General features: G+C 37.4%; 1 protein-coding gene across 2 annotated transcripts in view; it reads left to right on the top strand.

Annotated features, from left to right (window-relative positions):
- RBMS3 (RNA binding motif single stranded interacting protein 3) overlaps positions 1-24,119 on the top strand; it is a 783,951-nt gene that overhangs the window by 509,684 nt on the left and 250,148 nt on the right. For both annotated transcript variants that reach the window (XM_058180900.1, XM_058180901.1), the window contains one exon: positions 20,021-20,178. In XM_058180900.1, coding sequence (XP_058036883.1) covers positions 20,021-20,178 — 158 coding nt within the window. The remainder of the gene's footprint in view (positions 1-20,020; positions 20,179-24,119) is intronic.

Raw genomic sequence — 24,119 nt, 5'->3', positions numbered from 1 at the left:
ACCCGACCTTCGGACCTTTCGCCGTGAGCTGAAAACGCATTTGTTTATTCAAGCGGGACTTGCTTAAATTTTTAATCCTAAATAATTTTAATCAGGGTTATTATTTATGAATTTTAAGGGTTTTAAATTTTAAATTTCGGCCATTTATGGATTATGCTTGTTTTAAGTTTTTGTTTTAATTGTACATTGTGTTGTTTTTTATAATTTGGCTGTACACCGCCCTGAGTCCTTCGGGAGAAGGGCGGTATAAAAATCTAAATAAATAAATAAATAAATAAATATTCTATTCTATTCTATTCTATTCTATTCTATTCATTCAATGCAACAGTAAATAGCAGGAGCAGTTTCCCTACCTTGCACCATCAGCCTGTATCAGTCTAATATTACCAGGCTTGCTGGCTTTCTAGTCCTGCAAGACTGGACTGCCATTTGTCAAAAATGGTGTAGGGTCTGCTTTGGCGGGGATTTGGATTAGATGACCTACAAGGTCCCTTCCAACTCTCTTAATCTGTATCTGTATCTGTATCTGAATCTGCAGTATTAATTTTTCAGAGCTGAGCTTGGAAAGTGTCTATAACACATTAGCTTTTTCTTTCTTTTTTCTCCCTGAACCTTAGAAAACATCATGGTATACTATAATGCATTCATTCTTCAGCAGATTTATCTGTCCAAATGATATATTTTACAAAATAGATGCAAACTTTATAATGTGAAGGAAGCTGACTTGCTTTTGAAATGAATAGCTTTTGTAATAGCTGTGTGCTAGAGAAAGAATGCACACTAAAGAAAATTTAAACTATTCAAGTTCTTTTCAGGGCCATAAAAATTGCAGTCAAGCAAATAACAGCAGTTTTTATTTAGAGCAACTCATAAGGATGAAGTAGACTTTATTGTAACTGGCACCAAAGTATCAGTTATCTTGTCCTTCAAACTAAAGGATGACAGGTGAAAAGTGGTTTCTCTCTTGTGGCACTGAATTTCATGTTCATTAAGCAGAACACATGTTTTTATAACTTTGAAGGTGACTTACCCATTATTGGCAGAGGGAGAAAATTAAACTCTAAGCAACAGATCAATGTTAACTAAATTATTGGAATTTGTTTTATTGTGTCAAATTGGTAAATTTTATTCATCCTGCTTGGGATATTGGTATGTTCTTTTTATATTCTTTTCTTGTTTCTCCAGACAGAAGTTGCTAAGTAGGCTGGTACAAGTTTTGCCTCAATAATTCGTTAAAAGCAAACTGGAGGAACAGAACTTGTGCTTTTCTTAGGCATGGGTAGAGCTTTATTTTCTAAGAGTGGTTGTGAATGCTAATGATTCAGAGGCTGGGGGAAAGGACCTTAATAAAAAATCTTAACATTTGAATGTAGTGCTAGTTCCCAATTGTGCAAATTTAAAATAACTTAAATTTAGGAATTCAGTATCTCCTGAATAATAGCACTTATTTTACATATTTGGAGAAACCTTGATAACATTGCAACTTCTTCTTGGTGTAATAGCTTTACAGGTCTAATTGACTTGAAACCGATCCTTTAAAATACAGAGTTATCCTAGTCCCCTCTATCTCTCTTGATTAATTAGCCTAGTAATGAATCATTAATCTTTTTGGCTCATAAATTACATAAAGAATGTGCAGAAGTAAAAATGTTTGTAACATTCCCTGTACCCATCATCTAAGATTGCTTCACAGGCGTGAAGTAACATTATGAGACTCTACAGTAACAAACATTCCCTTTTTAAGGAGATGCAGGGTGGCTCACTTACAATGGTTTCATTTTTAGATGTTGATACTTTAATTATATGAGGTGATCTGTTTCAGTGATAAAAAGCCATCTAGACTAAGGCCAAGGGAAAAATCATTATCTTTTCCTATTCTAAAAATACTCAGAAATGAATATTTCTTTTTTTTTTTCCCCTTCTACCTTACACTTTCTCTTTTTCCTTTTTCTTCCAATGGTTTCCCATTATTTTTATTTTCCTTTGTATTTTATATTCTGATAAACTAAAAAAAAATAAAGAATAGAAGTTGGACAAATAGAATATACCATGTGGTCCTAAATAAGGGTTTCTGGAAAATCTGAACTAATCTGAACAAAACTCTAAGCTTCCTGGTGCCCCCTTCCCATCCTTTAAATGTTATTATTTTTTTGTGAGTACTGAGAATGACATTATTTTTTTAAAAAAATCAAGGAAAGGCCTCTACTATAGAAAAAACTGTAAATACTTTAAGATGTTACACCGCAGGCTTCTGTTTTGTGGCAGGCTTGTTATTAAATAGTTTTCTAATAATTTCAGCAACTTTGTATTTTATTGTAAAAGAAGCAGTAAAAAATAGAAAAAGGGAGACAGTTCAGGTTGCATAATTCTTTGTCTGAAAAAAAATAAACTTGCAAGTAGCCCTTCAGTTATGACACCAATTGGGATGGCAATTTCTGTCACCAAATGATGTAGTCATAAAAGTGCAACTGCATTGCTTAGCAATAGCAATCCCGGTAGCTTTTATTACCCAAATCCCACAGTTGCACTTCCTGCCAGCTTCCCACAACAAAGTCACAACCAAGTTCTGGCAGCTTGCAAGCAGACTGGCAGGCAAGCACTGCTGCCAGGTAAGGAAAGGTGCAAGTAGGAATGCTAAGGTGCAGTGGCAAGTGTACGCAGGTATGTACCGAGGTATGAGGAAAGCACAGTATGGAGGTGTGCAAATGTACAGAGATCAGAGAAAATTGTGAGGGAGGTATGGAAAGGGTGTGCAAAAATGCAAAGAGCTTTGTGAAAGTGCAAGTAGGATGGCAAGGTTTGAGAAAGGTGTGCAACAGTGCAAGGAGGCTTACCAAGGGTCAGAGAGTGTGTACAGGGATGTGCCACTGTGCAAGGAAAGCACAGCAAAGCTCAGTGTATGTAAAAGTGTAAAGGAGGAAGTAGCAAAGATCGGGGAGAATGTGCGAGGGCAAAAAAGTCATGTAGAATCTTAAAATACAAAAGAATTTATTGCATTGTGATACATTATTGCATTGTGATACATTGTGATGCGGGTGAAGGAGGAGAGTGCAAAAGTTGGCTTGAAACTCAACATTAAGAAAACTAAAATCATGGCATCCGGCCCTCTCAATTCCTGGCAGATAGATGAAGAAGAAATGGAGGTAGTGACCGATTTTATTTTCCTGGGCTCCAAGATCACCGCAAATGGGGACTGCAGCCAAGAAATTAAAAGAAGCTTGCTCCTGGGGAGGAAAGCTATTGCAAATCTAGACAGCGTACTAAAAAGCAGAGACAGCGTACTAAAAAGCAGAGACATCACCCGGCCATCAAAAGTGTCAAGGCTATGGTTTTCCCCAGTTGCAATGTATGGCCGTGAAGGTTGGACCACAAGAAAGGCTGAGCGCCAAAGAATTGAGGCCTTTGAACTCTGATGCTGGAGAAGACTCCTGCGAGTCCTTTGGACTGCAAGGCGAACAAACAAGTCAATCCTAGAGAGATCAATCCTGACTGTTTTTTAGAAGGCCAGATCCTGAAGATGAAACTGAAATACTTTGGCCACCTAATGAGAAGGAAGGATTCACTGGAGAAGAGCCTAATGCTGGGAAAGATTGAGGGCCAAAGAAGAAGGGGAAGACAGAGAACGAGGTGGCTGGATGGAGCAGTAGGCATGAATGGACTCCAGAGGATGGTAGAGGACAGAAAGGCCTGGAGGAACATTGTCCATGGGATTGCTATGGGTCGGACACGACTTCGCAACTAACAACAACAGTTTTAAATGTTTACAAATATCTATTTCAAGTTTAATAAACAAACATGAGAAACTGCATTTGTTGACAAACTTTCTGATTTAAATTAACATAAGCCTGGATTCCAAGAAAAAGTCCCAGGCATGAAAATCTCAGATTTATTTATGGCTTGTAACAATGCAAGAAAAATATAATACAGGGGGAAATTAACGTGTTTTGGCAGAAATCATTTGGGATAGAATAATTGTTTCTATTTGGTGCTGGTCAAATGGTCACCAATAATAATAATTATCATTTTAGCATTTGTTTTGTCTATCCACTGGAGGGTGAAGGCCTCTTCCACATGCTTCAACCAATATGGTTCTGAGCTTTCTTTTGCCAATTGGGCCCTATACTTGCTGTTTTAGGTCTCTTTCATGGATACTTTTTATCAAGTGGGATCCATGGCTTGGTCCACCTTCTGTCAGTTCTTCTTGCTATGTGTCCAGCCCATTTTCATTTCAATTCTTTTACTCTCTTGATGATATCGTTTACTTGGTTTGTTCTCTAATCCATGTACAGGTCTTTCTATCTTGTCTTGCCAAGGATGCCTCTTTCCATGGCTCTTTGCACCACTTGTAGCTTTAGTAACGATTGAGGTTAGTGTCTATGTTTCACAGGCATATGTTAGAGCAGCTAGCAAGACTGATTGAAAATGTTTCTCTTCAAGCATAAGGGGGATGTTGTTCTTGAAAATTACGCTTAGCTTGCCAAATGCCTGCCAACCATATTTAACACACCATTCAATTTCCTTTATGTATCACCTTCCATAGAGCTCCCTTGGCTTAGGTATATGTAGTAGTCTACTACTTCTAGTACTTCTCCAGATATAATTTCTCCCCCTTTGGTGAATTTATTAAACATGGCTTTTTTTCAGGTTTATTTTTAAGCCGAATGGTTCTCCTGCTTCGTACAGTTCTTGTATGTGTCTTTGTAGCTCTTCTGCATCTTGTGAGAAGAGAACAACATCATCTGCAAATTTAAGTGATTTAAATAGGCTCCATTGATTTTTATTCCATCTTTTGCCAGTCTAATTTGCAAAATACTTCTTCAAGGCAGGCTGAGAAAAAAATAAGTGATATTGTATTTCCTTGTCACATACTCATTCTATGTTGGTTTTGGCTTTAAGATCATTAAGGCAAATTGTTGCCACTGTTTTTTCATATATTGATTTTAGTAAGTTTAAGCAGTGTCTATGCCTTGGTTGAGCAATGCCAAGTCAAACACCTTTTCGTAGACAATAAAAGTCATTCACAGAGGCATGGTGTACTTGTGCCATTCAATTACTTGAACAACCTGGATGTTATCTATTTTGCTATAACCACTTCTGAACCTGGCGTGCTCCTTTGATTGCACATTGTTTGATGTTCTAAGTATTCTTTTAGCTATTCTTTAGTGAAAGCCTTGTACATAGTTGAAAGAAAGCTTGTTGGGCTAGTTCTTTAATCATCTTGCCCCCTCCCCCTTCTTGTACATAAGAATCACTTGAGCATGCACTGGGTATTTTTTCTTCTCTGAGGATTCTTGAGTATAGTTTTGTTAGTATCTTCTATAAACTTTGGCCACCAGCTTTTAGCATTTCAACAGTAACACCATCATTGCCATTGTTCATTGATTTTATAGCATTTGGTATTTCCTCCACTAGGTCACTGATAATACAGCTTTATAAATTCTCTCAAAAGTTCTTACACTTTCTCAGAAGTGAGAATTTATAGCTCTTGCTCATACCCTCAGTTCTGTAGCCAGAAATTGTTAAGGTTGTGTTTCAAAAGGAGAAAACTCAAGGGATTGTCAAATGTAAATAGAAATACCTAAACACTTCAATTTACTGTTCATTTCTTTGTCTAGCGTTATGAATTATTGCTTGCATTTTCTTTATTTTTCATTCCCCTCAATCCCACAGCTGACTTTTTAAAACAGAAGCTAATTAATTAAGAGCACTTTTCAAAAATGTGTTTGAAAATTCAGTTGTATGAAAATTGTATTGCTGTAGCAATAACTCTATTTCTTGTATGTTGATGAAGATTTTGCCATCCAGTTAGAATTGTCTGGAAGTTGAATCATGGTAATCATGATCTTATCTTCTTGTTAGATTGAAATACTTTGTTGCTTATCCAAGTAGCTTCTTCAGTTTGAGCAATTTGGTTAGGAAGAATCTGAGCAGGCAGAGTTGTTGGAATGTACCAACTACTAAAATCCTTTTAGTGTGTGTGGCCTCCCTGGTGAACCTCCGAAGTGATCTTAACTTTCCTGAGGGCTGAATAGGGAGCAGTATAAAAATCGGGGATGGGTTGTGTCTGAGGCTTTCACTTCTATTGAGGGAGGTATATCTCTTGTACATTTTGGGGTTATATTCTTATGACTCAGCTATGCAATATTTTTATTAATTATTTATTTATTTGTCACAACAGTATATATAAGCATAAGCATGAAATAACTATACGATATATAAGCATATATATAAACATAAGTATGTAATAATTATATGAAATTGGATACAATCAAAGGGAACATTAGGACAGGAACAGTAGGCATGCTGGTGCTCTTATGCATGCCCCTTACAGACCTCTTAGGAATGGGGTGAGGTCAATAGTAGAGAGTTTTTGGTTAAAGCTTTGGGGATTTTGGGAAGAGACCACAGAGTCTGGTAGTGCATTCCAGGCATTAACAACGCTGTTACTGAAGTCATATTTTCTGCAATCAAGATTGGAGAGGTTCACATTAAGCTTAAATCTATTGTGTGCTCGTATATTGTTGTGATTGAAGCTGAAGTAGTCTTCAACAGGAAGGACATTGTAACAGATGATTCTATGAGTTAAACTCAGGTCATGTCGAAGGGATTAGAAATTTTCTAAATCCAGGATTTCAAGTCTGGTGGCATAGGGTATTTTGTTGTAATCAGAGGAGTGGAGAACTCTTCTTGTAAAATATTTCTGGACACGCTTAATTGTATTAATGTCTGAAATGAGGTATGGGTTCCAGACAGGTGAGCTGTATTCAAGAATTGGTCTAGCAAATGTCTTATATGCTCTGGTCAGTAGTGTAGTGTTTCTGGAGAAGAAGCTATCCAAGATTAAGTTTATAACTCTTAAAGCCTTTTTTGCTATGTAGTTGCAGTGGGCTTTGACACTTAGATCATTTGATATGAAAACTCTAAGGTCTTTAATGGGGTGGAGGTCATCTACAAGGTAATGTCCATCGAGCTTGTATTTAGTGTTCAGATTCTTTTTTCCAATGTGTAAGACAGAGCATTTGCTGGTTGAGATTTGGAGTTGCCAAGTTTTTGACCATTCCGACACAAAGTCAAGGTCTTTTTGAAGGGCAGCTGTATTGTCGGTAGTGTTAAATAGTTTAGCATCGTCAGCGAAGAGAACACAATTACTTATAATATGGTCACAGAGATCATTAATGTATAATATGAAGAGTGTTGGTCCAAGAACGCTGCCTTGGGGAACGCCGCTAATGACAGGAACAGGATTTGATAGGGCACTGCCTATTTTGACCATTTGTTGTCTGTTTGACAGGAACGCTGTTATCCAATTGTGGAGGGGTCTGAGATGCCGTAGGATTTTAGTTTTACGAGAAGTTTATCATGTACCACAGAGTCAAAAGCAGGGGTGAAATGCTCCCAGTTCGCACCGGCTCTCCCGATTAGGTAGCGATGGCAGCTGCTGGTTCGGAGGACCAGTAGCAAAAATCCCTGGCCCCGCCCCCCCGCCTCTGCTGAGCCGCACCATCAGCAGAGTTTTTTTTTTTACTTTTAAAAGTTTTTCTTCAGCCGAAACATGACTTTAAAAGTAAAAAAAAAAAAAAAAAAAACCTCTGATGATCGTGGGGCTGAGCAGAGATCATCAGAACATTTTAAAAGGTTTTTTTTAAAAAAACCTCTTCAGCCGAAGGGGGAAAAAAGGAAAAGAGGAGGGCTTTAAAAGGCTCCTCTGGCCATCCCAGCTGAGTTCCTTATCACCAGAACCTTAAAAAACATGTATTCTACATGTTAAAACAATTATTTTAAGAGGTTCTGGGCTGCTATGAAGGAACTTCAGCTGAGATCGTCAGAGGAGCTGACTTTAAAACTTTTTTCCCTCTGGCCATCCCAGAGGAGTTTCCTGATCCTAGCAGGCTTTTAAAATCACTTTTTAACAGCCCCTACTTCCAAAAGCCCCCACCCATGCCCAGCCAATTCCCCCTCCTCACTTACTTATAATTACTGCATACTGCTCCTTTTGGGCTGGCAACGCCATGCTTTTCTTCAGTTACTGATTACAGCCTGCTTTGACTTCCTGCTTTGCTGAAAGAGGAACTCTGGGAGTTGAAGTCCACAAACCTAAAGCTACTAAATTTGGAGACCCCCTGATCTAAAAAAATAAATAAAAATAATAAAATAAAATATTTGTGCAGCTTTCTGAAATTTGGTGTGTTTCTGTAGTGTTTCACTCTAACTACACAAACACACAAAATCTCACAAAGCTGTATGTGGCATTTTGTGTGTGTGTGAGTCAGTTGTGTTGTGTGTGTGTAAAGTGTGAAAGTGTGAGATTCCTGCTTGTTGCAGGGGCCATTCTGGGTGAAGTGCAGCTGCTTTTACATTGTGTGTGAGTCAGTTGTGTTGTGTTGTGGTGTGTGTGTGTAAAGTAAAGTACCTCTTATAGTTTTGTATAGTTTGTTTATTATTTTTATTATTTATTGTTATTGGCCACCCCACCCAGTCATCTCACCACCAAGCCACGCCCACCAATTAAGCCATGCCCACAGAACCGGTAGGGAAAATTTTTAGATTTCACCCCTGGTCAAAAGCTTTACAGAAGTCTATGTAAATTGCATTTATTGCTTTGCCCTGATCAAGATTTGTAGTCCATATGTTTTTGCTATGAAGAAGTTGTAAATTACAGGATAATTTTTTCTGAAACCAAATTGTTTATTAGAGAGTAGGTTGTTTGTTTCTAGGTGGAAGGTAATGGATTGGTTGATGATTGATTCCATTACTTTGCAGGTGACGCAGCATAAAGAAATTGGTCTGTAATTTTCAACTAGGCTGGGGTCTCCTTTTTTGAAGACAGGGATGACCGTGGCTAGTAACCAAAGTTTTGGAAGGGAGCTGGTCATGAAAATTTTTTCAAAGATTATGCTTAGGAGTTCTGCTATATTAGTGGAAAGCTTTTTTAAGAAATATGCACATAGACCATCAAGTCCAATAGATAGAGATGGTTTCAGTCTGCAAAGGGCCTTTTCAACAATATCTTCTGTGAAATCTATTTGTGTTAGGTCATTGTACTCATTGTTGGTACGACTGGGGAATGTTGGGTATGAGCCATTGCTGTTAACAAAGACTGAGCCGAAGAATGTGTTAAAGAGGTTTGCTTTAACTGTTTCATCATTATATTCTTTGCAGTTAGATATATTAAAACCATACTGTGAAGCTGCCCTTAATATGGTCAAAAGAATGTATGGCTGAATAAAATCAGCCTGAAAAAAGAACTGGACGCTCAGTAGGGTTATGCTCAACAAAATCTTTAGAAAATGTTGATTGAACATTCTAGAATAGAATTTACCTACAGGTAGCTCTGAGTCTTTATTCTCTATATCTTAATAGCTGCCAACATGCTTATTGATATTCCAGTTCTCAAGATATAAGATAGCATTTGATAGACTTTGGGTTCTGTAGACAAAAGGAATGTACTAATATTTAAAGAGACTCAGAATATTTAAAAGGATTTCACCCAGTTTGTGCTAATGTTAACAGATGATGTCAGAACTTTTTCAAAATACAGTTTCCTCAGTTTTATTTCTTTCTAAGCCACACTCAAGATATAGAAATAATGATGGCATCATCTATATATAACAGAATTCAAATAGGCCCAATGGCTTACAAAGGGCAATGAAATTCTGGTCTTAGCACCACTTGTGTCAATAGATATATGAAGTAATTAAAACAATTGTTGTCAGAGTGCACTGCTTCATCACTTTGGGGATTAGTAGGGCAACTCCTCGAAGGGCATAAGGAAACTACATGATATCAGAATAGAAGCAGCATAACTGCAGGAAGAAAGTATAATTCTGCATCATTCATCAAGATAAATGCAGAAAATGCCAAGAGTGAAAACATGTTACAGAATATCACAGAGGTGAATAGAAATAACCCAATGGAAGTTATAAAAAATATGTTTTTAATATTTACTGTGCCCTATGATGGACACCCTTATGACTTTTTAAAATAAGTAAAGTTAAAAAATGTGCCACTCCAGATGCAAAGATAGTATGTAATGCGTTTAAGCAATGTTTGTTAAAATAAATGAAAAAGGTTGTATTTCTTCCCACTTCATTAACTGAAAATAAGATGCATATACACTATGTCAGGCAAAACATACAAATAAGTTGAATGCAATAGAAATGGGGTATTTAAAAAACATGATTAATGTGGAATAATTCTCAAATTCTAGTTCTATATCAGATATTTCTTCAGCAATTTTTATATCGCAAATTGTTTTGCAGGAAAACAATTATTCTGATGTGGTTTTTTTTTTCACCAGGCAATAAAAGAAAATCCACCAAAATGTTCATGATTGGAGATATAGGACTTCCATCTTAGTTATCAGGTGGCCATTCTACTACATTCTTATCAGTTCTAAGCCTTCATGGTGTCTTTGCTTTAATTAAATCCCAAAGGAAGCAATCATGAAGAAAGACAGCATATCCAGCCATGGAGGCTGCAGAGACAGATGGAGAGTTATATAACAAAAAAGCAATAGTCGTTACCATTATCCAGTGGTAAATTAAATACCGATCACCATCCAAAGATAACATAAACTTTCAATCTAAAACATCTGTGAATGAAGCAGAAGAACAGTATCCTCTTTTGCAGAGAAAGAAAGTTGGGCAGGAAAGGTGATAGAAATTTCAGTGCAATAGTAACTTATTCTAATGTTCTGAAATATATCTATTTCTTTGAGAAATGTCCAGCTTTATACATGAAGACTTTTTTTTCACTACTGTTAAAAGTGAAAGTATCTATAGTTAGGTAAATTGACATAAACATGGATTTTTAAGTGGGGGCCAGTACTCTAAGTAAGCTGGAATATATTTGCATAAACTGCAAAATGTTGCTCCCGTAGAAATAATCAAGTGACTTAGAAGCCAAGCAACTTGAAAAAAAAAGCTCCCAAAGTCTGCATCATTTTATAATAGTTCTGATTTAATTATGTCAATATTTTCTGTTCAGTAAAAAAAAATAAAATGTTTACCAACTCTATTGAAAGGCACAGGCCATACAGGTTTCTTTCTTGTAAATGAGAAGCAAATCTGATCATTGTTGGTAGATAATATACATGATGGAGTGTTCTGCAACAAATGCAGAAAATAGCCTAACTAAAAATCCACTTTAAAACTATTTGGATCTGGGACAATGTTCATAAACACAGTGACTTAACAATAGCCATCATTTGAAAATTTGAGTGAGTGAATCAATGGGGCTAAATTATATAAGCTAAACATCAGCATATAGCAATTTAAATTGTTAATTCTAAAAGTTGAAATATTTTCATTTAGAAAATGTCTGAAGGTCTTTCTGTAAACTTGTTTCTAAGTTTTGCCACAAGACTTTTTTAGTACATGGATGACCTCTCTATCTTTTGCCTCCCTGTATATTCCTTGCTTCCTTGTTGAAAAGCAAACCAGAAAGGATAACAGCAGAGACAGGTATTATGATCTGTCTTCAGCCCTTGGCAATCACTGAAAGACAATTATTTTAGATTGTCATTAATCTATCATTTAGAATGCCATAGATGCTTATGTACCTCAGTTCAGTTTAGCTCCATTAAACATTATCATTGGTTGGAATGAATAATGATGTTCGGATATCTGTGTCTATGAATGTGAAAAGTCTTCTATTCTGAACTTCATTTTTTTCACAATCCAAAGAAGAATTAGCATCATGCAGAAAAATATATAGCCAAAACTCTGAAAATAGAATAACTCATTTGACCAATATGTTTAACATGTGGAGATAAAGTAGGTGTGGGGAAAATTGAAATTCAAATCTCTCTAATCCATTATTTCACCATACTCAATAGTATCAGTGATATACAATGGTGGAAATAACATCCAGTCTCTCTCTCCTTGTCATGAACGGTATCAGTAAAGTTTGAAGGGATGGAAAAATCTCCTTACCAAATTTTACACTTGAATCTGAAATGTTTTTGTATGTGAATATAAGCTATTCTTGAGCCCGTTCTTATTATATCTTCTTTCCCATTTATAAGGTTTTACTTTGGTTTCAGTCTGAATTAACAAAGTCATACATATTTAGTCTAGGAGAGTAATGTGATTCTTAACACATTTTTAAGCAGTGACTTGTCTTGCATTGATCTTTAAGAGCGTTGCTAAGTTGCTGAAAATAAATGCTTCCCAAGGCTATTTATAATGAAAATGGCCAACTTTATTCACAGCTCATGCTGCAGCAACACCGGATATGAAAGTCTCAGTACTTCTGCTCCTGCATTTTAAAGTTTCTCAGCTTCAGCCATGTGGAGTTTTCAGGCTGAATCGTTTTCGATTGCTCCCACAAGAGTTCCTTGGCACTATTCTGTAATCTTGATTAAGTTCATCCTCATTGGCAATAGTAAAAAAAAAATAAAAAAAATTCTGGCCACTTCTTCCAGACAAATGTTTCTCAATATCAGCTCTCACAGCATGGTGCTTGGTGCCAAGTGCTTAAAATGCTCTCACACACCACTTAGAGTAAATATTGTTTTTAAAATACCATTAATCTGCTGTACCAGACAAGATAACTCCTTCTTCGACATATCTTCGCTAGAGATGTGCTGTTCTTTTTTTGCTTCAAACGCTCTACTATCATCGCAGTGCCGAAGAAGCCCACCATCAAGGAACTGAATGACTACAGACCAGTTGCTCTAACATCTGTAGTCATGAAAACCTTTGAAAGGCTAGTGTTGCCCCACTTGAAAACCATCACAGATCCACTGTTAGACCCCTTACAATTTCCATACCTAGCAAATAGATCAACAGATCTATTGCCCCACTTGAAAACCATCACAGATCCACTGTTAGGCCCCTTGCAATTTGCATACCGAGCAAATAGATCAACAGATGATGCTGTTAATATGGCTCTGCACTACATCCTACAACATCTTGAATCTCCAAAGACATACGCAAGGGTCCTCTTTGTAGACTTTAGCTTAGCATTTAATACCATCATTCCAGACACTCTTCTAAAAAAAAAAAGAAAAAAAGCTAAACCAGCTACAGGTACCTCAACACACTTGTAAGTGGATCATAAGCTTCCTAACAAACAGAAAGCCGCAGGTGAAGCTAAGCAGAATCACATCAGATACCTGTACAATTAGCACAGCCCTCCCCCAAGGCCGTGTACTCTCCCCACTTCTCTTCTCTCTGTATACCAATGACTGCATCTCTAATAATCCATCTGTTAAACTACTGAAGTTCTCAGATGACACAACAGTGATCGGTCTCATTCAAGACAATGATGAATCCGTATACAGACGGGAGGTTGAACAATGATGCAACCAGAACAATCTGGAACTGAACACACTCAAGCCCATAGAAATGGTGGTAGACTTCAGTTGAAACCTTCCATATTTCCACCTCTTACAATACTAAACAATACAGTATCAACGGTAGAGACCTTCAAATTTCTAGTTTCTACCATATTGCAAGATCTAAAATGGACAGCTAACATGAAAAGCATCATCAAAAAAGCGCAACAAAGAATGTGCTTTCTGCGCCAACTCAGAAAGCTCAAACTGCCCAAGGAGCTGCCGATACCGTTCTATAGAGAAATTATTGAGTCTGTCATCTATACCTCTATAACTGTCTGATTTCGTTCTGCAACCCAACAAGACAGACACAGACATCAGAGGATAATTAGAACTGCAGAAAAAACAATTGCTACCAATCTGCCTTCCATTGAGGACCTGTATACTGCACGAGTCAAAAAGAGGGCTGTGAAAATATTTACAGATCCCTCACATCCAGGACATAAACTGTTTCAACTCTTAACCTCAAAACGACACTACAGAGCACTGCACACAAGAACAACTAGACACAAGAACAGTTTCTTCCCAAATGCCATCACTCAGCTAAACAAATAATTCCCTGTCATATTATTATTAAATCTACTACTATTAATCTTCTTATCGTTCCCATCACCCATCTCCTTCCATTTATGACTGTATGATTGTAACTTTGTTGCTTGTATCCTTACAATTTATATTGATTGTTTCCTGATTGCTTATTTGTACCCTATGACCATCATTTGTGTTGTAAATGTTGTACCTTGATGAACCTTGATACCTTGATGAAGGTATCTTTTCTTTTATGTACATTGAGAGCATATGCACCAAGACAAATTCCTTGTGTGTCCAATCATACTTGGCCAATAAAAAAATCTATTCTATTCTATTCTATTCTATTCTATTCTATTCTATTCTATTCTATTCTATTCTATTCTGCCAGCTAGGACATGTCAAACTCAATGCCTGTGGGCCAGATCCTGCCAGCAATGTGATTAGATGTGGCCCACAGGGCTGCCCTGGAGATAGTGATGGGCACAGATCTACAACTTGATGTGGCCATCCGGGCAAGAATGCTGTCAGCATTAGATCTATGAGGTTACCCTGGAGCCACAGAGGGGCCGACCCCATTGCCTCAGTCCTGCCCACTGAGATGGTGAGTGCATGGGGCCGGGCATCCCTGGTGACCATCTTGCTCTGCAGGCTGACTGCATTCCCTTTCACCCAGGACATAAGCCCCTGCATGCTCGCCACCTCCTGAGTCCTTCAGGAGAAGGGCGGTATAGAAATCTAATTAATAAATAAAATAAAATAAAATAAAATAAAATAAAAGTGCATGCTGAGGGGATAGGACTGAGGTGGCAGGAGTGGTCCATCGTTGGCTCCAGGGCAGTCCCATGGATCTAAGGCTGACCATGTTCCGGCCCAGATTGTTGCCACCAATTTGTAGATCAATGCTGTGCCCACCACCCTCGCCTCCATGGTCCATTCACCAGCCAAGCCTCGCAGCACACAACCACTTCCCTTTCACCAGGATCACCCCCACACCCCACCCCATATGGGAAAGCCATGACCACCCATAGCACTGCCAAACTCTCCCCCTCCTTGTCTCTTCTTGAGCACGGAGAGAAGAAGGAAGGAGGGACGAAGGGAGGGAAGGAGAGGGGAATGAGAAGGAGGGAGGCAGGGAAGGAGGGAAGGAAGGAAGGAAGGAAGGAAGGAAGGAAGGAAGGAAGGAAGGAAGGAAGGAAGGAAGGAAGGAAGTAGGGAGGCAGAGAAGGAAGGAAGCAGTGATTTTTTGTGGGTTCCAGGCTTTATGTTGGCATGATTTTTTTATCTGTAGAATAGCTGGTGTTCTAAGAAAAAGAGGCTGCTTCTAATCGTACCTGTTTTTAATCTGGTTTTTAGTCTAGTTTAAAAATAAAAATGTGCTAGCTGTTTTGGCTAAGGATCCGCAGTGAGTTGAATATATATTAATGTTTTTATGATCTCTTGGTAGCTTTCCATTACATTGACTACAATAGTTTTCACGATTATGTCCCCAAATGGGAAAGAAGAGCACCAGTTTATTATATCTGTAGTCCAGAGATAGGCAACTTTACGATATCTATATGCTCTTAATTACATCAATTAATGTATTTTTTTTCTTTTTTCTTTTTCTTTTATGTACACTGAGAGCATATGCACCAAAACAAATTCCTTGTGTGTCCAATCACACTTGGCCAATAAAATTCTATTCTATTCTATTCTAATGATATAGGATTGGGGAACTGCAATCCAAACATCTGGAGGTCAACAGATCTCTATTCCTGTTTTAGTCACTTTCTGAATAATTGTTCTTTAAAAAATAATAGCAGCAGATTCTCCTTTATTCTTCATCAAGTCATTTGTTGAATAAATATAACTATATACTGAAAATAAACATCCAAAGATTAAATACTACCCATTAGTATAATTTAATATGTAAATCTCTTTTTTTCCCCATATTTCAAAGCAATTAAAATTGCTAAAAAGATAGGAATTGGGGCAATCAGCTAAAAGAGGAAGCTGAGGCTTTAATGTTCAATGACAGAATAGAATGAAGGTTAGGTCAGACTAGTTCTTTACTCATTCAACATAAGCGGTTTACCCAGTGGTAGGATTCAAATAATTTAACAATAGGTTCTGTCAGCATGGCTAGGTGGTCATGTGACTGGGTGGTCATGTCTAGGTGGTCATGTGACTGAGTGGGCATGGCTAATTCAATGTCACTCATATTAAGGTGCCTCGCCTGGCCTCTCCTCTCCCAGTCAGTCCTTGTCATACCCGGCCTCAACATATCTATAGTCCTGTAAAAATATTGTTCATCTTTTTTCAACTTTATTATCTACATACCATAGCTGTACTTTCATAGACCACTGAAAGATAGAAATGGATCACATGCTTTGCCCAAGAGTGTGATAGGCAACAGGTTTTTAAGGGGTTGCCAGAAAGAATGGGGAGGGGGACAATGTATTTTCCAAAGAAGCAGAAGGCAAAACAACAAGCAATGGATGGAAACTGAACAAAGAGAAGCAACCTAAAACTAAGGAGAAACTTCCTGACAGTTAGAACAATTAACCAGTGGAACTGCTTGTCTCCAGAAGTTCTAGGTGCTTCCACAATGGAGGTTTTCAAGAGGAAATGGGACAGCCACTTTTCTGAAATGGTATAGGGTCACCCCCCCCAAAGTCCCTTCTAAGTGCTATTCTATTATTCCGACATCTTTCCCAGGCTCTTTACTTAGATTTTGGCATCCTCAGTTTTCCTGCCTGAGCAGGGGGTTGGACTAGAAGACCTCCAAAGTATCTTTCAGCTCTGTTATTCTGTTATTCCTGAGCTAAATAGCTAAGACCCTCATTGGAGCCGTATCTCTTTTGCTCCCTCTGGAACTGAGCTGCCTCTAAACAATCATTTTAATAAGGTTTTTAGAAAGTTGAAAGTTCTTCATGTCTCCTTACCCTGAAGACCCAATTTCATTTGGAATTTAATCCCAAAATGATTGCCCTTTTAGCATTTGACACTTCTCCAAAATGCACCCCCAAGAAGCCACATGTCAAAAGGCAGCAGGTTTGCTGATAGCCAAGTGCTAAGGCAGGATTTATCTCAGACCCTCACTGTCTCTCATTATAATCTTCCTTTCTTCCTTCCTTCCTCCCTCCCTCCCCCCCCCCCCGCTTCCTCCTTCTCTCCTTTTCATTCCCATCACCTTCCTTCTTTCCTCTCCCTTCCATTTCTTAGGGGAGAAGGTGACTTCCCCTCCCCCCCAACTTTTAAATGTCACCCTTATTAAGAGCCAGGGATGCTTGCTCAGATACCTGCTGCTTGTTTTTTTCCCAAAAGAAAAAAAGAAATTGCTGGCCCAGGATCGGCATTGTAACTTTTTAAGGATTTCAAAAGCTGTTCTTTTAACTTTGTGGTCTTGCTTTTTGGGACAGCCACCCCACCCCCCCCCGCACCTCCTTTGTTTCCAAGAAAAAAAGAAATCGGAGAAAGGGAGAAGAGGGGAGGAAAAAAGCTACACACATACACACAGAGGTTGGAGAGCTCTCTTGCTTTCTCTCTCCAAGTGGCCCGTGTGCACACAGACACCCCATTTGCGCTTCCTAGCAGGAAGAGGCGTGCTGTTTTGTTTGTCGTGACCTGATAGAAGTTGATCCCAGTGTAGGGGAGACTGTGGGGTTAGTTTGACCAGGCAAGTTATCCCCCCCACCTTCGCTATCAAAGTGGACCCTGCAATGTAGAAATGGGAAATGGAGCAGACAACACGAGGGAAAGAGATGCAGCAGGGAGAAGAGTTTGCCACCGCTTGCCCCACCCACCACCCGCCAGAAGTCCTCACTTTCCCCAAGCACTTTGCTTACCTGATTTCCAGCTCCATAGCATTTCTTGCTATCATGTGCAAGAAAACAAAAGTTTGTGGGATTTTTCTCTTTTGCGAGAAGTTGAAATTGATTGATTGCACTTTATTTTTAGTCCCACGACCTTTTGTTTCCCTGCACAAGAAACGTGATGGAGAAAGGCGATGGAGCTCCCACCCACCCCCCTGCAATGTTAGAAGCTGCACGCCTTCCACATCGCCCCCAGAGCCCTGCGGCTTGCAATTCCTACTGCAGAAGCCCTCTCAGTCCCATGCCTTCCTTCCTGTACGCACGTTGCTTTCCCAGGCGGGGGTGGGGCGGTCCCAGGGAAAGGCCAGCGAGCAAAGCAGAGGCACCAGGGCCACCCTTAGAGCTGCGCTTCAACCTTGGCCCCACCCTCTTGGCGTGCACGCAGGAGGCTCCAAGCATGCGAGGGCTGGCCTGGCATCCTGGGTGAAAGGCAGCACTCAGCAAGCAGTACTCAGGGACGCCAGGTGTGCATGCCCATATATACCATCTTATTATCTCCATATTGTAAATCAGCTATATAACCAAAGCTGTACACAGTATTCTACTCATCTTGCATATTTAAAAGCATAAATATAATCTACATCTTATGATCCAGTCTGGTAATTTGATAAATTAGTAAAATAAAATGGATATTTTATATATTAATCTGCCTGTAATGAGAAACCTAAGCTGAAATTGATAATAATTTTAACTCACATCATTTCTGTTAGAAGACCCCATATGTTTTGGTTTACCTATGTGTTAAAAGTTTCTTCTAATGCTTCCCATTATATCTTTATTGCACTTAGAATGAAACCTGTTTTATCTAGAAAGAAAGAAGAAATCATTTCTTGACATTCTTCTTAAAACTCAGGATTTTTTTTCATACTTTTTCTTAATTAATGATTATTTGCTGCATAATTAAGTAGGTTATTTTACAAAATTGGCTGTATCCATAATGATTTGAGAGTAGTAAGCACTAAAGAGGGCAAATGATGTCTCATAAGGGATTGATCAAGAATTTTATGACCTTCTTTTATTTTTCTTTTATGTTTTGTTTGTTTGTGGATATGTATTTTAATAGTGTTTTACTACATAGCTTTGATGTGCTTTCTGCAAGACACTAGGAAGCCCAAATTCAATTATGTGGTTTTGGGGATGCTGCATGGATAGCCTTAGTATTACTCTATAAATTGAGTTCCTGAATCTCTATGAATTACCTTCTAGGGAAGATCTGATCTGTTTATCTGTGAATCTATATATTTAGTTTATTGTTATTAAATATATTGACACAACAATTGCATTGTTGTGTATTTCAAAGTATCACTTGTTATAGTGTGGTAGATTGATTCATAATCTGATTCAAACATAATATTGTACATTATAAGGATTTCTCCAGAAATAGCAAGGTTTAATATTTGACTTAAATATTATAGTAATCTACTTTAATTAAGTCAAACAATCATCTATGATTTACTTTGCCTCGTGAAAATGTCATAAGAGTAACAAGTGGATTGTATTTATTAATTTGACATACATGAGAAGAAAATTCAGCCAACCTCAAACATTGCTGAAAATATCGATGAATGTTTAAAACAGGTATAATATGCAGCATATCTAAGACAACTCTTAATATTTGCTCAGATTAAAACCTGAAAAATTAACTTAATTTTATGGTGTATATTTAAAGTGTACTTTGCATTTGACAATTCCAAAACAGACTTTTTCTGTATTGCACTAAGGCTGAAATTAATTGATTTCCATAATATCCTTGTTAAAAATATTTTTCTGTATTGTTCCATCTATAAAGTGAATGTGTGGGAGCATAGCAACACTTGTTTTTGATTGGCTGACAGTAAAATGTGCAAACTGAAAGATCTGCCAATAGAATTAGAATAGAAGGACTGGTAATACATATCACTTTTTTAACACTCTTGCAACTTAGATTGGTTGGTGAACAAATGGTCATTAAGCAAGAACTACAAAAACTACAGTTTTTGTCCATTTCATTGTTCTTTTGTTTGGGCCAAACACTAGCCCATAAAATATCTCATGTTTATAACTGAGTAATGTATGGTTTGCAACTCATTCACTTGCTTGCCTATACATATGTTTCTTCAGTTGGTGAAAATGCTAATAAAGGAGTTAAAGGACTAATTGTGTTTTGAATTATAACATTTATTATAGGATTTATATTCACCAATAAGGTAATTTATAAAGTTGACCTCCTTCCTTCTCTTGAAAACGTTTATATTTGTGTCTCTTGTGACATAACATAGCTGAAAAAGGTCTAAGAGGACTATTTCTTTTATTTTAGCAACAAGAACAAGATCCCACAAATCTTTACATTTCAAACTTGCCCATTTCCATGGATGAACAAGAGTTGGAGAATATGCTTAAACCTTTTGGACATGTCATTTCCACCAGAATATTAAGAGATGCAAATGGCGTCAGTAGAGGAGTTGGATTTGCCAGGTAAAAAGCTGTTTTTCTTTATTAGCATGTTGAATTTATTTCCTTTTCTGTTTAGATTTATTTATTTGTGCATGGCAAAGCTATATTTGCTATTGCTGAAAGAGTTTGCAGTCATACAACATGCAGAATAATTCAAGGAACTAAAGGAAATTTATCTGAATGTATGAATACATCTTTTCCAGAAAGTTGAAAAATCACTACTTGAGAATAAAGTTCATTTTATTTAGTCAAGCAACAGTAAAATAACTGGCTGTAATTAAATAGTAATTTAGTTTCAACATGAAGAGAAATAAATGTCATTTTTTCTGAAAACCTTTATATAATTATGCTAGATATTTCTTAATTTAAGATTGAAAAAAAGTAGGTGGGAAGAGTGAATATAAATTTATTGTAAAATATAATGAATAAGTAATTCAATAAAACAGAAAAGTTTCTTACTAATTTTGCCAATTGGAATGGGATATTCCAGGATCATGGTTGTCAGTCATTCAGTCGTGCCTGATCTTTGGCCATGCTATGAATCAGTACTCTCCATTTTATTTTTATTTTTGTTTACATTTATACCCCGCCCTTCTCCGAAGACTCAGGGCGGCTTACAATGTATAGGGCAATAGTCTCATTCTATTTGTATATATTTACAAAGTCAACTTATTGCCCCCCCAACAATCTGGGTCCTCATTTTACCTACCTTATAAAGGATGGAAGGCTGAGTCAACCTTGGGCCGGGCTCGAACCTGCAGTAATTGCAGGCTTTGTGTTCTTAATAACAGGCCTTACCAGGCAGAGCTAAACCGGCCCCATGCCCCTCTGTCTCACACCACCTCCTTCAGATCCACCATGCTCATCCCAATGTTATCTTTTATAGCACCTAGCTAGTGGGTGCTATTTATTTATTTATTTTGTCACAACATTATATACAAGCACATATATTGAAAGGAAACAATAGGACAGGAACTGTAGGCACTTTTGTGCACTTATGCACGCTCCTTATTGTCCTCTTAGGAATGGGGTGAGGTCAATGGTAGACAGTTTTTGGTTAAAGCTTTTGGGAGTTTGAGAAGAGACCACAGTGTCAGGTAGTCTATTCCAAGCATTAACAACTCTGTTACAAAAGTCATATTTTCTGTAATCAAGATTGAAGCACTTAACATTAAGTTTGAATCTATTGTTTGCTCTATATTACTGCTATTGAAGCTGAAGTAGTCTTTAACAGGAAGGACGTTGCAATAGATGATTCTGTGTGTTAAACATAGGTCTTGTCGGAGTCAGCGGAGTTCTAAATTTTCTAATCCCAGGATTTCAAGTCTGGTGAAATAAGGTATTTTGTTGTTTACAGAGGAGCAGAGAACTCTTCTTGTAAAATATTTCTGGACACGTTCAATTGTATTGATGTCAGAAATGTGGTATGGGTTCCAGACAGGCGAGCTGTATTCAAGGATTGGCCTAGCAAATGTTTTATATGCTCTGGTTAGTAGTATAGTGTTTTTGGAAAAGAAACTACGCAAGATTAGGTTTACAACTCTTAGAGCCTTTTTTGCTATGTAGTTGCAGTGGGCCAAGCACTTAGATCATTTGATATGAAAACTCCAAGGTCTTTAACAGGGTGGGGGTCATCTGTAAGGTAATGTCCATCAAGCATGTACTTAGTGTTTGGGTTCTTTTTTCCAATATGTAAGACTGAGCATTTGCTTGTTGAGATTTGGAGTTGCCAAGTTTTAGACCAATCAGATACAAAGTCAAGATCTTTTTGAAGGGTATTAGTATTGTTGGTGGTGTTAAATAGTTTGACATCGTCAGCAAAGAGAACACAATAGCTTGAGATATGGTCACAGAGATAATTTATGTATAGTATGAAGAGCGTTGGTCCAAGAACACTGCCTTGAGGAATGCCACTTTTAACAGGGAGAGGATTTGATAGAGCATTGCCAATTTAGACTACTTGTTGTCTGTTTGACAGGAAAGTAGTTATCCAATTGTGAAGAGGTCCTGAAATGCCGTAGGATTTTAGTTTTAGGAGAAGTTTATCATGCACTACTGAGTCAAAAGCTTTGCAGAAGTCTATGTAGATTGCATCTATTGCTTTGCCTTGATCAAGATTAATAGTCCATATATTTTTGAAGTGGAGAAGTTGTAAGTTACATGATAACTTTTTTCTGAAACCAAATTGTTTATTAGAGAGTAGTTTGTTTGTTTCTAGGTTGAGGGTAATGGATTGGTTGACGATAGATTCCATTACTTTGCAGGCGATGCAGCATAGAGAGATTGGTCTGTAATTTTCAACTAGGCTGGGATCTCCTTTTTTGAAGATAGGGATAACTGTGGCTAGAGACCAAAGTTTGGGAAGGGAAGTGAAAGCTTTATTAAAGATTATGCTTAGGGGTTCTGCTATATTAGTGGAAAGCTTTTTTAAGAAGTATGCACATAGTCCATCAGGCCCAATAGATGAGGATGGTTTCAGTTTGCGAAGAGCTTTTTCAACATTATCTTCTGTGAAGTCTATATGAATTAAGTCGTTGTAATCATTGTTAGTACGATTGGGGGAATGTTGGATATGAACCATTACTGTTAACAAAGACTGAGCCAAAGAATGTGTTAAAGAGGTTTGCTTTAACTGTTTCATTTTTCATTCATGTTTCATGTTTCATTTTTGCTTTAACTGTTTCATTTAACATTCATTGCTGTTAGATTCTTTTAGGGGTGGGATGGATCTTGATTCTTTAAGTTTATTTTTAACAAAATTATAAAAAGCGCAATTAGAATTTGTGCACAGAAGATCTTCTTCTTTCTTTGTGTGGTAAATGGTGCATTCAGTTTTTATTTGGTTGCAAATATTTCTGTAGCGGTTTTTGAAGTTTGCTACATGGTCCTTTTTGTTTCTTCTCCAGAGGGATTTTTTTTTTTTGGATTGAAGCTTCTTTATTGATATGGGTAATTTGTTTTGTTTTTATTTTGGTGGTGATTTGTGGTACGTATTGTTTGATGATTCTATTGATTTCAAGTAGGAAAACTCTATAGTGGTCTTCAGCAGTGATACAGGTTGAGAATAAATTTTGCCAGTCACGACATGAGAGGACGTTGTTTATAAGGTCATAGTTGGCTTTTTTGAAATTGTAATTAGGAGTACTATTATTATGACAATTTATGTGAGGGCGTATATTGAGACAAAAGTCTATCATGAAGTGGTCACTGTTGGAAAAGGGTTCTTTTATTTGCAATCCATAAATTGAGTTTGTGTTATTGCAAAAGATGAGGTCAAGGCAGTTGTTGAGTCTTGTAGAATAGAATAGAATAGAATAGAATAGAATAGAATTTTATTGGCCAAGTGTGATTGGATACACAAGGAATTTGTCTTGGTGCATATGCTCTCAGTGTACATAAAAGAAAAGATACGTTCATCAAGGTACAACCTTGTGTTGTTAATTACTAGTTGTTCAAGACCTAGATCTGTAACGGTGTTGTATAGTGTGGTATGGATTGGTTCAGTTGTACATTCATTTGTTATCCAGTTAATAAAAGGTAGATTTAGGCACCCAGGAAGATGAGAGGATATGGGCAAGAGGTAGCCCATGTTAGTAGTGAGGTTAACATATTTGCTTTTTATAAAATGCTTGCAAAATTCCATACCTAATCTTCTTATTTGTAAAATAAATAACCACATCTCTCGGTAAACACTTCTGCCTTGCCAACCAAGAATTAATACGATAAATTTTTTCAATATTAACTTCAAAATCTTCTGGTTCCACTCCCTCTATCTGAGCAAAGGCCTGAATAAAAATCTCTTTCAAATTTTCCTCTTTACATTCTCTTAAACCCCTTACCCTTATAGCATATTCCATTAATTTATATTGTAATATAACGCTTTCTTCATCTGCCCTATCTACCTTAGCCTGAATATCATCTATTTTATTTTCTAAATTCAAATTAATTTGAACTTCATCTAT

The sequence above is a fragment of the Ahaetulla prasina genome, chromosome 4 (genome assembly GCF_028640845.1).
Source record: "Ahaetulla prasina isolate Xishuangbanna chromosome 4, ASM2864084v1, whole genome shotgun sequence".
Lineage (NCBI taxonomy): Eukaryota > Metazoa > Chordata > Lepidosauria > Squamata > Colubridae > Ahaetulla > Ahaetulla prasina.
Note: the sequence above shows the minus strand (reverse complement) of the source record. Positions and strands in the feature narration are given on the sequence as shown.